Source organism: Euwallacea similis, chromosome 1, assembly GCF_039881205.1.
Source record: "Euwallacea similis isolate ESF13 chromosome 1, ESF131.1, whole genome shotgun sequence".
NCBI classification, from domain to species: Eukaryota; Metazoa; Arthropoda; class Insecta; order Coleoptera; family Curculionidae; genus Euwallacea; species Euwallacea similis.
Genome location: NC_089609.1, coordinates 3,252,549 through 3,268,925, shown reverse-complemented (window position 1 = coordinate 3,268,925; position 16,377 = coordinate 3,252,549). Strand labels below are relative to the sequence as shown.

The window sequence follows — 16,377 nt, the reverse complement described above, 5'->3', positions numbered from 1 at the left end:
ATTTTTTTTATTTCTTAACAAAAATGCCTTTTTGAAAGTCTTTCACAAGGCGGTTTGTAGGATATCGGCTTTAGAAAATAACACGATTATATAGTTTTATATGATCTATTATCTGCTAAGACCACTCGGAAAGCAAGCCCAAGACGCACTACTATACCATTTTCTATCATCCCTATATGTAAACCATACGACCCCACTAAGGGGACATTAAACCCGTCAACATCACCTTAAATCTCATAAATAGTGTCTATCCTCCACTTTAAACCTAAATATAATAAATCTAAAGCTTTATCTTAGTTATAACATTGATTGAGTTTTTGTCGACTTTAATAGCTTTAGTGTCCATAACTCAACACGATCAAAATATTCAATAATATATAGGGTGTCTCATAAAAAAATATAATTACAGCTAACCGGGGGATGATGGTGCAAAAAATCAGTAGGTCACTGGATTCCACACCAGAACCCCTGTTAGAATTCATGTTCACTTACTCGATAGCTTGTTAGGTAAATTAAATTTAGAGGGGTTTCGAAATACAGGGTTTTGTGAAACACCCAAACCCCCCTCTACATAGAGGAGCTTTCAAAAGCTTTGTTCCATAAAAATCGAGCTAAGTATTGCGAAAACCGTATTTTTTTCATTTCTTCAAATAATAAATGAAATATCGCGTGAAAATATTGAAACACCTTGTGCAGAGTGCCTCACTTTGTTGTTTTTTCCAGATATTTACATGAAACTACGAGGATAAAGTTTTCGCGAACGTTGCCTTATTTTTTTTAACGAATGGAGGTCTAAACAGATTCATTTTGTCTCTCTTGGCTTTTATTGTACAGTGTCCGTTTTCTGAGCTCAAACATGGGTACCTCTGTTAATTAATTGGAGCAAATTGCGCAATTTTATGCTCATTTAGAATTCGCTTGAACTTTAAAAAAGGTCATAGTCTACTTTCGGAGATACCTGCAAAAAAAACGAATGTTTCCAATTTTTATTTTTCTTAAGTATAATAACAACTACTGATTATAAGAAGATTAAATTCTGATATTATTAAGGCAATTTTTTTTATAAAGAATCGCAAAAGTTTTGTTTTAACTTGCACGATATAAATATTACAAAAGAAAGCATGAGTTTGCATATTTCATTAAAGTATTAAAGGAGTAAATGCCTTTAATATAAGTGACAATTGTATGCTACTCAAGATTAGTGTTCTTCGAAATTTTATACATTCCTTAAATTGTTTACCTACTTGAGCATAAATTATGCATTTAAACAGCTATAAGTTCTGCTTCATAATCTATTAGGTATAAATAATGAAACTTCAAATCAAAGGTTTTTTAAAACTACATTTAATGGGATATTATGATTCAAAAACTATCGACTAGTTTTTGAGAAAAGCAGCTACGAAAATGGTAAAAAATGCAATACAAACTCAGTTAAATAGTATGTAAACAATGAAAAAACTTATTTGTTGATAGGAAATTGGTTTGTTTTAGATTTTATGCTCATAAACAATCTGTGGTTAAAAAAAAGAAATAAATAAACAAAAATAATAAAAAACTATTGTATACACTGACAATACACAATTGAATGTTGTTTAGAAAGATCTCTAATTTAAGATGTCACTTGACCCATGTTTGAAATTAAAAAAATCGGCCATTTTGCAGTACTGGTAACGTAACCAACATTAAAAAAAATGTCAAAATGTGACATTTTTTGTTCTATTTAATGCTGCTTTTGAATTTTAAAAAGTAATTTAGTTGGAGGGGGGGGGGGATGTCAATGTAGAGCCACACGTTACCTAATACATACGTGAAAAAAAGTTAGTCAACATTAATCTGTGTGCGGTAAAGTATCGCTTTCACTTTTTTTTTGGTGCAATGCGCAGTCTTGCAGTCTGTGTAATACACTAATTATTTTATTATTATTTCAGATAACGTTACTTGTGAGCAAGGTCATGACTAACAAGTTAAAAAAAGACTGCTCAACCTTCGATGAATAGAGATTTTGAAAGAACGCCATATCAATCGGATTCTACAGAGAATGCAGGTAAATATCTATCATTGGAAATTTACTTTCTTTACGTAACGATTTTTTTTTCTCGAAATAAGATAAAATGCTATAAAAATACAAAGAGCCCTCAGAATTAGTTTGGTACTATGTTAAATCGGTACCTTCTACAAATGGATATTATGTGTCCATACGTTCAAACTCTTTCAGGATTTATTAATGCTACATCTTGGTTGCCAGTAACTGGAGAATACAACATGACCAATTTTGCACTCCAAAATATTGAGGGTGTTAGCACTCACTTCCATACTTACTAAAGCGTTGCCGAAGTGGGGAAAACATTCAAAACTGCATCGGAAGAGTTGTTAACATGGGGATCCTTTGAGAACAACATTTTCTTTCTCGAACGGGAATCCAACGATGAACACTATTTAGTGCTGTTCAATGTTGAGGAGGTTGATAACTCCACTGAGGACACATCTTTTTTGGGTGGTGCTACATGGGAAATAGATTTGACAAATATCCACAGCACGTATAACATAGCCTGTAAATTTGTAGGTGGAAGGCGTTCCAAATACAAATGAACACAGCTTTCATTTGAGCCACCCTGTATTTGTTTAGACAAAAAAAATAGCCATTTTGGTGTATTTTTCTCTGTATAATTAAAAACTGTTGCCAGAAAGATAATTGGATGTAAAAAAAGGAGCTAGGACATGAAATATCAGTTTTTATACGAATTTGTACGATATCTACACGACTACAAGATATTTCGTTATACATTTTTATGGAACAGCGATAATTTAACTGCGTGAAGGCGATTAATGATAAGGTCACAAAATCTTTTAATTTTGAAACCAGCAATGGAACCGCATACGTAATACAAGAGTACTACTTACACAGAATGTCTACTACAAAAAATGAAATTGTATATGGTAGTTCTCTGGTTTTCTATGGAATGTATTTTTAATTTTATTTTCTTTTTCAGAGACCTCTCAATGCCACGAAGCCAACGAGCAACAGGGAAACCTTGATTTTAAAAGTTGGTGATTCCCTAAAGTAATTAACAATAATGGGAACGAAAATGTATGCAGTGAACGTTCAATAAAATGCCATTAAACAAAGAGTAACTAATTTGTTTTCCTACAGTGGCAAAAAAAATGCGTTTGGTGTTTCTTGCACTTAAACACGCTTAAAATAGTAAACATTTAAAAAAGTACGGAATTCTACGATTTACACTAAGACTGGTTATCCATGAACCTGCATAATACACCTCTGCAATTAATGCAAGAACCTACACATCTTGGATGTAATAACATTTTGGCCAACACTTTTAGGTACACTATCTACTTTAAATATACATTCATAATAGTCCAATGTCAAAGTAATTTGGAGTAATAAATAATATCATTAATCTTTTTTAACAACAGCATGAGACCGATTCGAATCTCTTTGAAAAGTAGTGTTCATCGACTATAAGTTTAGCAATTCGCAAGTATGACTGGAAATTATTAGAGCTTTTTGATTCCTCGTATCCTAAATTGTGCTTAATTCAGTTCGAAGAATCATGCAGGTGAATTGAAACAATAAAAAAACTTTTATGCAATCAATTTTCCTCCTATACAATTCTGTTCATTAAAATCCACTCTGTATCAGCTATTTACGGCCATTTCAATTCGATCTCATAACACTCAAATTATTTACTGACAACAATTTTTTCTATTGTCATAGAAACCAAAATGATTCAAATGACGGGCATTATGTATTTTCTAATTGCGGCTTGTGGCTCGCATTTAGTATATGCAAGAGGAAAAGTGTCGTATACAAAAACCTTTAATTTAGTGGAAGCCGAAACTCATCATAACTGGTGGCAGACGGCGGTGTTCTACCATATTTATCCCAGAAGTTTTAGAGATAGTAATGCAGATGGAAATGGTGACCTACAAGGTACGTACTTTTCTGTATGGTGTAGTTTACTTTGAACCTGCTTATAAGTTTAAATAACAAGTGAAATGAATTTTACGAAGAAAACGTAACATTTTTGGGCGGTTAAAGGATACACTTTTGTTTCAGTATTTTATTTTTATTTAAATCAAATCCTGGTAATTTAGGTTTCACGATATGTAGGTATTCAATTGAAGATTTCGCTGTTAGTTTTTTCGATGATCTGAGCATCAGTAAATTTCAAGTCAACAACTCAGTAAAGTGCAGGAAAAACATCTGCCTGGAATTGATAGGTTGAGAATATATCTTAACTTTTAAGCAGCTCCAAACGTAAAAATCCAGAGGTATTAAATCAGGGCTGCGCGGAGGCTATACCATGGCACAAGGAATGCCAAGTCTCCTTGCTGTGCTGCGTGTACTATTTGTAGAATATTTTTCGAAAATTGTGATAATGCAATTTGGTGGAAACATCCTTAGAATGATATTTCTTTTTTTTAATATCGGCAAGTTATTATACTTTACCGGAGAGACGATTTAAATACCCTAACAGTAATATATAATTAAAATCTTCTTATATTTTTTTTATCTTCTTGTATAGTAATAATATAAACTAAAAGTGTTTGTTTTACCCCTAATATGTGCAACAATATGATAAGATCTAGTGGGAAATGTAGGTCATTAATACAGTGCATGATATTCCAAAAGTACACACTTAAAAAGATGTAATCTAATCTCAAGTAGAAAAAATCAAGAACTCTCGAAATAAAATCATATATAAAATAGAAAACTTTGTATACATTTTATTATTTAATAAGTACCAATTGCTTAACCAAAAACTTACGAGTGGAACATGAACTCATTAATTTTGTTAAGGCTACGTGGCCTTTTGTTATGTAGTTTTTTTGCCTTTACATTGGCTGCTAGCGACGTGTCGTTTTCCTTTGAATATAACCCTTATAAAGATCTAAAAGAAAATTCAGCGAAGTATGATGATGACTGGTGGAAAACAGCTATATTCTATCAAATTTATCCCAGAAGTTTTAAAGATAGTAATGGTGATGGAGATGGTGATCTTCAAGGTAACAATGGATTTTATGTCGACTTTATTGCTTTTATGGTCGATTTTTCACTAGTTAACAACCTCTTAGAGTTTTCTGGTGCTTTTTGTGTATGTTTTAAAGGGTGTACAACTATAGTCAAAATTTGAAGGAATTATTTGAAAAACTGTCAAACTTAAATACCTCGTAAAACCATCAAATTGGATTAAATCGTATACTTCTACAGAAATTATTGTGGGTAAAATTGGGTCCCTGTATAATGTAATAATATTCCACCCGGTTTATTGTAATAATTTCAAATAAATACAATTTTAAAGGGCTTACAAAAATAATAAATGATGAAAATAATCTATTCACACCTAAGACTATATAGTTTGCGTATGAGTCGCAGGCGAGTGCAGTAAATCGTACGAGTAGCAAATGGTCATTTTGTGCACAATGCATAAGTTCTTCTGTGTTTAAATTCTATTTAAAAATTTCCAGGCATTATTCAGAAATTGGACCACTTCACTACTCTAGGAATTGATGCTGTTTGGCTATCGCCAATATACAAATCTCCGCAAGTGGATAATGGCTACGATATTTCGGATTATCGTGATATTGGTACGTCTGTAACAGATGCGTTGAAATATTCGCAGAAAATATTTTTAAAAGTTTTTAACACTGGCCCCCTTTCACAATTCCAGATAGCATGTATGGAACTCTGAGTGACCTTAAAGAATTACTCGAAAAAGCCCATAAACAGGGTTTGAAGATCATTTTGGATTATGTGCCAAATCATACTAGTGATCAGCATGAGTGGTTTAAAGCTTCCGTCAATAGAACTTCTCCATATGATGAATATTACATTTGGCACAATGCTACTTACGTTGATGGTGAACGATTGCCTCCGAATAACTGGGTATTTAATGATTGTATAATTGAATAACCGATTAATTAGTTGCATTATACGGGTGTTAAAGAAGTCTTTGAAAACCCTAGATGTTTTCTGTTCTTGTCATAGCACAGAAATCGTGTAATAGCTTTAATGAAAGATCTTTCAATAGCGAATATGTTTGTAAAAAAATCAATTATATGTCAATAATGATTAATTATGCAACGAGTGACTTAAACAGGTTCAGATTACCAGTTTTATCAAGTAACTGAGTTCTAATATTTCAGTATTAAGCGATTTTAATTATATACCAAGGTCGTGAATTATATTATTATGATCAGCAGAGGGTCATAAACATTTCACAACTGCGGTATATAAACGATCTTTTTTATTAGTAGAATTAACTAGATTTTCAAAAACTAATTTTTTGATTATTTTCATTTAACTTGAACTTAACAAATAAAACAATAATGAGGATTGTGACACCATTATGGTCAGTTAGTACACTAGGTAAATAACAAGTCATATATGGATGACTAATAACTGTTAAAAAAAGAAGAGAAAACAGTAGGGGAAATAATGATCATTAGCAAAAAATACAGTCTAGGAAATAAAGACTGGCTAGGACCTGATGCATTGTATCTCACTTGAAGTCCATTTGTTGGACATAGATGACAAATTCTGATGTCACGATCAATGCTCATTTCTTAGGCCTAGTAATTCTTCTGACGCGTTTCTGATTATTGACATGAACGCTAAGAAAATATTCATATAATTCCAGACTTGTTTGATGCGCTGTAGAATTAATGATCTTAGTACCTCATGAGATTCATATTTGCAGCTGAGCACTTTCAGAGGATCAGCTTGGGAATGGAATGAAGAAAGGCAGCAATATTACTACCACCAATTTACCCCTGCCCAACCTGATTTAAACTATAGAAGTCCTGCGGTTGTTCAGGAAATGAAAGATATATTAACATATTGGCTTGATTTTGGTGTGGATGGATTCAGGATGGACGCGATTCCTCCTTTATTTGAAGATGAATTATTGAGAGATGAGCCATCTTCAGGTAATATGGATTTCATCAATTAGGGCACACGTCCAATTTTTACTTTAGGTGCAGATAATCTAGATCCTGACGATCCCGGTACACTTAATCACATCTACACTTCTAACCTGAATGAAACTTACGATATGATTTACCAGTGGCGTGATCTTCTGGATGAATACAGCGCCAAAAATGGGACGTATGCAAGGCAAGTGTTCTATACATACAGGGTATTTCAAATTCGACCTTCACCATAGGGATCTCGGAAACTAGAGGAGATACGGAGAAGTTTAAATGGGGGCAAAGTTGCGTAATCTAACGCTTGATCGAATACCATTTTCAAAATTTTAATTTTCCGAGTACTTCCGAAGATATCCGAGAAAAACTAAAAATTGGAGAATCCATTTTTATTTTTTTTAGTGTTATTTGACAAGGAAGATTAAATCCGTAAGCACATTTTCATTGCCACTTTTTCTCAGCTATACGATGACATATTCAGATTTGCCATCTGACGTTTCGTCTTTCGGCTATCATTATCAACTTTATTTTTTTTATGGGCGCCATATTGGATTTTTCGACAGAAAAATAGTGCGTTTCATTCTGATTTCATTGATATAAAATTTCTTATAATTTACTTTTTTAAAAGCCGAAATATTTAAATAAAAAGAAATATTACATAGTTGGCCTTGACTTCATCGAAAGACTTTCTTTTGTTCGCGTTATATGACATGAGCTCCTCAAACGAGATTAGAGCGTGCGCAGATTTCCAATGAAAATGAGCTTCAGAAATGAAGAGAAACGGGATATGTTAAGACTTTATTACAAATTTGATAGGAACAGTACGAAAACAGCTCAAATGTATTTTGAGTTATATCCGGAAAGACAACAGCCGCATAAAACACTATTTAAACCTTTGGATCAACATTTCGAAAGCACCAAACTCACCAAACTGACCAAAAACCTAAAATAAAGTATGGAAACAGAATGGACAAAGATTTTCAATGGTACGAAACTCAGCTAAATGTTGATCCAAAGTTTTAAATAATGTTTTATGCGGCTGTTGTCTTTCCGGATATAACTCAAAATACATTTGAGCTGTTTTCGTACTGTTCCTATCAAATTTGTAATAAAGTCTTAACATATCTCGTTTCTCTTCATTTCTGAAGCTCATTTTCATTGGAAATCTGTGCACGCTTTAATCTCGTTTGAGGAGTTCATGTCATATAACGTGAACAAAAGAAAGTCTTTCGATGAAGTCAAGGCCAACTATGTAATATTTCTTTTTATGTCAATATTTCGGCTTTTAAAAAAGTAAATTATAAGAAATTTTATATCAATGAAATTAGAATGAAACGCACTATTTTTCTGTCGAAAAATCCAATATGGCGCCCATAAGAAAAAATAAAGTTGATAATGGTAGCCGAAAGACGAAACGTCAGATGACAAATCTGAACATGTCATCGTGTAGCTGAGAAAAAGTGGCAATGAAAATGTGCTTACGGATTTAATCTTCCTTGTCAAATAATACTAAAAAAAAATAAAAATGGATTCTCCAATTTTTAGTTTTTCTCGGATATCTTCGGAAGTACTCGGAAAATTAAAATTTTGAAAATGGTATTCGATCAAGCGTTAGATTACGCAACTTTGCCCCCATTTAAACTTCTCCGTATCTCCTCTAGTTTCCGAGATCCCAATGGTGAGGGTCGAATTTGAAATAACCTGTATAGGGTGTTATTTAAGTACTTGGTCACACTTCAAGGGGTGATTTTTTTAATGATTCTGAATCGAAAAGTTTATATAAATATAGGTTTAGTAATGCTTCGTGTTCAAGATGCAGGGATGTTAAACTTTTTTTTAAAATTCGTTCCATATTAAAAAGAAATCCTAAATAACAAGAAGCCACAAACTAATATAACGTTGAAACTTGGTAACAGTTTTTAATGTCGTATAAAGGAATTGTTTAAGCTAGAAATTGTTTGCCTCCATTTGCTAGTGGCGTGCACAGCGGTAACGCTGGAAATTTAAGAAAGATCAAACAAGAAAAACGCTTTATTCAAACTACACTTAAACAAATGGCACGCAATTTGTTTAGCACAAAAAAATTAACAATAATTAACACGAAACTTACAATAGTTGCTGAAAATGTACTCTTTTAACTCGAATGCAAATGTTAGCTTGTCTTAGCATCGGGTGCCGAACATGTTGAAATATTCCTGGCGTATATCTTATCTGGTTACATAAATCCGGTATCTGTTGGATTAATTCTTTTTCAGTGTTGACCGGAGTTCTATAAATGAAGGGCTTTACACGCCCTCAAAGGAAAAAATCTAACGGATTTAAATCTGGCAATCTAGGTGACCTTGACAGGGCTTAATGCGAAAAATGTGAAGGTTTGAAAAAAGTCAGTGACGCATAAATAACAATAATAACCACAAATAACACAGTTAAATTTAAAAAAATCGGCTAAAGGATTATTAAGATTTTGAAGAAAAAGCGATTTTTTAAGAAAAATTTGACACCCTGTATTTTGAAAAAGAAGCATTACCGAACATGTATTCATATCAATTTTTTGTCTTAGAATTATTCAAAGAATCACCTTGGTCACATACTTAAATCATATCTTGTGTAGCTCGAAAGCTGTTACTATTCAATGATAAAATAACTATTTTTCTTCGTTTTTCAGAGTTATGATGACAGAGGTTTACAGCGATGTAGCGAGCACCATGCGTTACTATGTGAATGACGACCACACTAGAAAAGGCGCCCACTTCACCTTCAATTTCATAACTTTCATCTCGAACACTCATGAAGGTTTCAGCGCATCGGACCTTAGCGCGAACATTTACGCGTTCTGGGATAATCTTCCTATAGGATGTGTTCCTAACTGGGTGGTAAGTGTCAGTAATCAGAAATACGAAGAGTGATACTTTGCCGCACGTTGCGTGAGCGTTGAGTGAACGCTGAGTTCAGTCAGCAATGCTACTTACGGTGCACCAATGGGTGCAGGAAAGCGACTTTACTGCACGCACGTAGGAAAACAATATCTTGTCTATGACAGTTAGTCAATCTATCCAAGTGGTTTGCTCTAAATTGTTATATGACGTCAATAAAACGTAATAAAATTTGTCGTAAAAATTACATATTTTTATGTTTTTCTGAACTGACTGAAAGCGAGGTAATGCCACAATAAGCTCCGCACTAAATTACGAATAGATTTCGCTTATAGTCTGGAAATTAAGGATTGACCACAGCGTAACTCATTGCATCTCACTTGTGACATCATGATCAAAGCTTTTGATCTGATCTAGTTTCTGACTATTTAAGCATAATCTCTGTTCTTTAGCTTGGAAATCATGACCAACCAAGAGTGGCTACCAGATTAGGTGTAGAAAATATTGATTTTTTAAATATTTTAGCAGCGCTGCTACCTGGTATACAAGTTACTTATCAAGGAGAGGAAATAGGTGAAGAAAATGGTAAGGTTCGTTGATATTTTATCCCGATTTTTCTCATATTTTTTATTATTATTCTAAAAATCCATTATTTTATTTTTTTAGGCGAAGTTACATGCGATCAAGGTTATGATCCACAGGCAATAAAGAACTGCTCGACATTTAACCAGACCAGTCGAGACTTCGAACGAACTCCATACCAATGGGACGCAACTAAAAATGCAGGTAATTTACAGTTGTGAATACACTCATTTATGTTATATGGGACACGATCAATTAACCCTTTTGGCGATCAATTATCTCTTTTAATATAAAGTTCTGGTGGGTGAATTAATGCAGATAATTTATCTCATGAAAAATCAGTGGCAGCTCAATGATAAATTCATACATTCTCATCATTACATCAAATGCATTCCACTTTTGTTCCATGATGCCCCTAAATTTGGAGTCTTAATGACTCGAGTTCTGGTCCTAAAATATTCCTAAAATCTTTATTTTCGCTCTTTCTGATGTTCTATTAATTTTTCTAATAATTCATCTATGGATGCTTCTCCTTCATCAACGCAGATAATGAAGCTTCTGGACGAGCAACAATATGGTGATTAAGGCGCTTATTTGTTAAAAAAATTAGACTCCCTCATCTTGGTAAATCTACAACTACACCTATAAAGATGTTTTTTCTCGACTGACTAATTCGAAGTTTTATTTGTGATTATTTGTGTTCTTTTTCATGCAGGTTTTAGTGAAGGCGACACGACTTGGCTCCCCGTGAGTGAAAAGTACAACGTGACCAACCTGGAAGCTGAGAAATCGCAAAATTTGTCCCACTATAAAATTTATCAGCAAATGGTTGAGATCAGAAAGAATTTTAAAAACACGTCTTTAGATACTCTAGCATGGACTTACGTCAAAAACGACATATTCTACTTTGAACGAGGTAATATTGAGCGTTATGGTCTTATATTTAATAATGCTAAAGATGACGAGCGATTTGATGTCCTTAACTTTTTGGCCAATGAAACTACTGAGATAGTCTTAACTGGGCCAAATAGCCAATATTCAATTGGGTAAGTTTCAGTTCATTTATGTGAAGCATTTTCATATGACAATATTATTTTTCTATTTTCAGAGAGGCGTTTGATCCAGACCGAACGTTGAGATCTAAAGAAACTGTACTTTTCAAAATAACAAATTAGAAGTCTTCCATTTAAGTCTATAGAAATTTAGAGGTGAACTTGAATTTATATAGAGAGGTAATAAATGGGAATTACAGCATAAGTATGATTTTTGTTCTATAGCGTTACTTTTATGGTTCATACTAATAAGATCTCCTAAGCACAAATCCCTACAACTCACAAAAATTTCAATCCATTAAGAACCCATTTTGAAAATAATACGCATATCTACGTATTTGTTTTAAGTAAGCCTTCGCTTAAATGTGGCTTGCAAGACTACGCAAGCGGTCTCTGGTGGCATATAAGTTATCATATTTTAGCCTCTATTGGAGATTAAAAATTATGAAAAAGATTAGATTCCAGTTCGCACCCACTATGCAGAATGCTACAATACAAATTCAATGCCTTAATATTCCTATATCTCTAAAAATAAGAGATAGAATTTTGCCAAATACGAGGAAAGTTGCATATTTTAATGGGCAATAACGTGCTATAACAAAAGTTTAAAAAAACGGAATACATCCTAAGATATCCAAAAAAAAGGTAAAAAACGTCTTTATTTCCCGTGTTCGTCCAACCATATTCATTTATCAAATTCAGTTACGGTCGCTGTGTATTATTTGGACAAGAGAAAACTTTTCGATTTTTAAAAGTACATGAGAGAAAAAATGCAGGTCCGTACTGAAGAGAACACCTGAAAAACGAAACGCCCATTGTTGGTAATAAAACTATTTTCAGGAAGATTATAAAAAACTTTTCCCTGAGCTTGCAGCAAGGACCAACAGTTGACAGAGGCATATGTCAGTGTCATAATTTTTTGACACTGACTTTGGCATACGTACAGTACTAAACGTAGTTGCTAACTGAACTCTACTCCACGTCGTTCGATTTCAACTCTAATTAGTGTAAGGCAGAGCATCATTTTCCGCACTCTAGAAAAATATTTACTACACAGTCCTTCATTCTAACTCGGGCCATGTAGTGGCACCGGCCAAATTGGCCGCTCTTGATTTATGAATAACGAAATTTTAATCTATATTTGGTCGACATAGTCTTGCATGTGGTTGGCTGATTATAAACAACAGCAATAATAATAAATAAATTGTATCAAGTACCTAAACCACAAGGAGCGGTTTTTATAGTCCCGCCCCGAAGCCCGCCCATTCGCGCTCTGTTGCGCGTTGTTTTCTTCACAATTCCCCCTTGATTTAAGGCTAAAAACCGAATAAATCGCCAAAAGGCAAGATCCCTCCTTCCACCAGATCTCTGGGCCTTATGAATCAAAACCGAACCGATAACCAGCCCTCAAATGACAACGCGCATTGTTTTCAGCGATTCTCTCTCCCTTTTCTTCTTGTCATCGGGTGCCAGCTATTGTCTTTGTTTAGTGGACATAATGGGAAGGTTAACAACAATTTTACCATGGAATGACTATACGTTCTCACGGAACGATTGTGATCAGCAGTTTCGTATATTCCGTTGTTCGGTTCGTGTGCCTCGTGAAGTTTGTTACTTTTGACGCATATTAGCCGGAAACATTTGCTGCGAATTTGAATTCTGACATTATTCGCGGCAAATTTGGATCATGGGAGATTGTTTGCCACCTTTGCAATTGCGAATTTTTAAAAAACACAGATGTTAGTTATACTAAGTTATAAAGTACGTCATATGATATAACGTAAAATCCCAACGACTGGTGAGTAAGTCGATTTAAGTGTTATGTCGATGCTTTGGCGCGGCAAGTGAATCATCTTTTTGCTCATGGTACACACGTTGTTACAGTTCATACATTTTAATCAGCTTTTAGTTGAATTTGTCTGAGTTGTCCAATTCAAAGGTTTTAGAAAAGGAATTATACATGGCGGGAATTATTTTCAGACGAAAGGACGAAAAACTATTTTTTTATTTTTTTCTGCTTCTTTCGTCCCTCGTCTCGCTTACATTTATGCACGGACAGTCAGATTGCCGCTCTAATTTAAATCCGCGCAATTTCTTGTTAATAAATCAAGGTATTTATAAAGAGATGCAGAGCATCAATTTGAAATTTAAATGCCAAAAACTATAGAGTTGCTAGGTTTTTCTAAGTTTAGTTCTACGAAAAATTTAAAAGCTTGCCTGAAATTAAGTCTGCATTCTATGCACCTGATAATATGTGGCCAAAGTTTTTTTCTATTAGAGCAAAATTTAAATACTAATACTTAAATGTACGTCATTCTTCAAATCGTTGTCAACGAAAAATCAAGAGGTATTAAATCAGGAGACCTTGCCGACCGTGGACGTCTTCCGTATAACGTAGAGGAGTAGTACTTCGTCGTGTTAAAAATTCCATATTCAGTTTCCTTAATTATTTAACTGATTTTTACTGCTTCGACGATAAGAGGATGAATACAGGTTTTTAGAATCTCTACGTAATTGTTGCCATTATGATTGCCGTTAATAAAATGTTGCTGCGAATTTTATTGTCGGGTAAAGGTTTACTATATGTTTATATTTTTAGCATAATGAGTCTCCTCATTGTGCGTAGTTTTACTAAGGTTATGACGGTTAAGCATCACTCGATTTTATTATATACAGGGTGTTTACAAAATAAATTTTTGGGTGGAATACTACTAACTATTTGTTTTAAGCTTTCATTCAAATTAGAAATTTTTCGTTTTTTCCACTTTTTTTGTATCTGCCTTTTCAGAAAATAAAGGCTTCGAAAGATTTTTAATCAGTTTGATTCAAATTCGAGCAGTTCATCATGTGTTTCCGAATATTATAGAATGAAGAAGAAAAGGATCTGCTTTGTATACTAATTCTTTAAAAAGCTCTAAAACGATTTCAAATGTGAAATAATAAAGGTAACAAAAAAATTCTATGCTGAACACTTTATTTAATGTATTCATACGCGAAGCATTAGTGACAGAAAAGGTTAAGGTGGTAAAAGGAGAATGACGCCTCAAAAAAGTATCTACCTCCTTATAGATTTTAACAATGATTTGCTAACATCTAATCTATATGAAAACCGTATTAATGACCTTTTTGAGCAGAGCGAACAATTTTGGAACTGTTCGAGTTTCTACTAAACGACGTGCTACCCTTCAAACAAATTTAAAACCGTCATTCTCTGTTATATCGTGTTTAGTTGCAATAAATAAACGATATTGAATGAAAAAAATGATCCACTTTTTTAAAACCTATTGACAATACTATTTAAAAAATCCAAAAATATATAGCGTACTTCATTAAAAAAAACGCTACTTTACATTAGAACTTTGAACTTGCTATTGATAGAAACATTACTTAAACAGTTAGTACTGTTTTATTTGTAGCGTTACCGTTTGAGCACCTTCTATATTTTTAGCATAAACACTTAATGTTTAAAAGAATAATTAAATAATAAAAGAACAATGCTTATCGATGAAAGCAGAAATCATCGCTTCATACTAATTTATTTCGTGTCGCGCTGCCCCATCTTAAGTCGAGCATAAGCTTTGTGACGTCATAAGGTTGCGAGAGCATTCGCACGTTTATGTGAATTTCTCTTTTTCTTTTCTAACAACAGAATTTCTAACAATTTTATAATGTTAAAACAAAATTTAAGTTTGTTGTAGACATTCATATCGTATATGGTTTCGAAGTTAGTAAAATAAACTACGTTATTCATAAATTTCAGTTTTAACTGCAATCGCGTGTATCAAAGTATTGCATATGCACTTGTGGTAATATAATTTGGATATTTATACAGTCGGCAAATGATTAAACTTTATGTTAAGAACATTTTTTTTATTTGCAGGAACATGGTTTTGCTGCTTGATGAATGCAAAGGAATAACCATTAACGGATTGGTTTCTTTTTTCCGTAAATAAATATATCCTTTCGATTAACTTACTGGCATAACTTTACTGATATGTTCCTAAGTCCTAGTTCCAATAAGGCCTAAACAATTTTTATCGTTATCTTCCCATTATATTTCGCATAAATACTGTTCAAAATCCTAAGTTATTGTCTCCCGATGCATCTCCCTGTCCAAAGCTGTAATATATCCGAAGAAGCTTGGCCGAGAAGCACTATGTGCGATCCACCAAGTCTCCATGTCACATATCCCAACTATGAGGACTATTTAAATGACATCTTGTTTAAAATCCAAACTGAACATCCCGGAGAGCAGTTTGCTGCTACAGGGAGTCCCTACATCCTATGCTCGAAATTGCCAGAACACTGGAGGTCCAACAAAACGTTGCCGATGGGCTTCAGAGTGGTAGCCGCTATCGAGGTTCTAGATGGTACCAAAGTGGTAGTTCAAGCGGGGAACGATGAAAATTGCTGTGCCGAAATGAGAAACTACAGTGCTGTAATGAAAAACGGGGAGGCGAAATTCAACGACTTGCGATTTGTGGGAAGAAGTGGAAGAGGTAAAAAACTTATTTATAAAAGTATATCAGGGTCGGGCTTAGGGAAGCCTAATTTGGCCCATAATGGAACAAATAGCCCTGCGTATGTCATGCCGATTACTAATTTATGTGAAGGCTGCTGTGAGCAATAATTTTGCAGCTGAAAAACATTCTTAATGAGGATATCATCCTAGAAAATTTCAAATTGTGTTAGATTTTAATGTTATATACAGTATTGGCCAAAAGTGGATGAACAGATACAAAACAGAATTTTTAATAATTCATACTATAAGGCCTGTATTAAGTTAAACGGCATTTTTCTACCAAATAACTAATGGACTACCTTCTTTAAAAAGTGTACCAATTATCAGATATCATGAAAATTCATGAAAACGCACATGTAGGCCCGGGCGAAAAACTAAACATTTTTGATATTGGAAGATCAGT

At 33.7% G+C, this 16,377-nt stretch overlaps 2 protein-coding genes across 3 annotated transcripts in view; both read left to right on the top strand.

The window, feature by feature from the left end:
- Nucleotides 1–3,747: 3,747 nt before the first annotated feature.
- On the top strand, nucleotides 3,748–11,651 carry LOC136414803 (maltase 1-like). Of its 2 annotated transcripts, none has more exons than XM_066399025.1 (10): nucleotides 3,748–3,949; nucleotides 5,488–5,607; nucleotides 5,691–5,905; nucleotides 6,720–6,948; nucleotides 6,997–7,135; nucleotides 9,611–9,818; nucleotides 10,271–10,403; nucleotides 10,485–10,604; nucleotides 11,116–11,446; nucleotides 11,509–11,651. In XM_066399025.1, the coding sequence occupies exons 1-10, from the start codon at nucleotides 3,751–3,753 to the stop codon at nucleotides 11,573–11,575; spliced, it is 1,761 nt and encodes a 586-aa protein (XP_066255122.1). In that variant the 5' UTR covers nucleotides 3,748–3,750; the 3' UTR covers nucleotides 11,576–11,651. The 2 variants fall into 2 exon arrangements, with proteins under 2 accessions (XP_066255122.1, XP_066255113.1); XM_066399016.1 differs by lacking the exon at nucleotides 3,748–3,949 and adding an exon at nucleotides 4,765–5,025.
- Nucleotides 11,652–12,972: 1,321 nt separating this feature from the next.
- LOC136414815 (runt-related transcription factor 3-like) overlaps nucleotides 12,973–16,377 on the top strand; it is a 29,786-nt gene continuing 26,381 nt past the window's right edge. Inside the window, exons 1-2 of the mRNA XM_066399031.1 lie at nucleotides 12,973–13,250; nucleotides 15,333–15,951. Of these exons, the coding sequence (XP_066255128.1) occupies nucleotides 15,552–15,951 (400 nt within the window). The 5' untranslated portion in view covers nucleotides 12,973–13,250; nucleotides 15,333–15,551. The remainder of the gene's footprint in view (nucleotides 13,251–15,332; nucleotides 15,952–16,377) is intronic.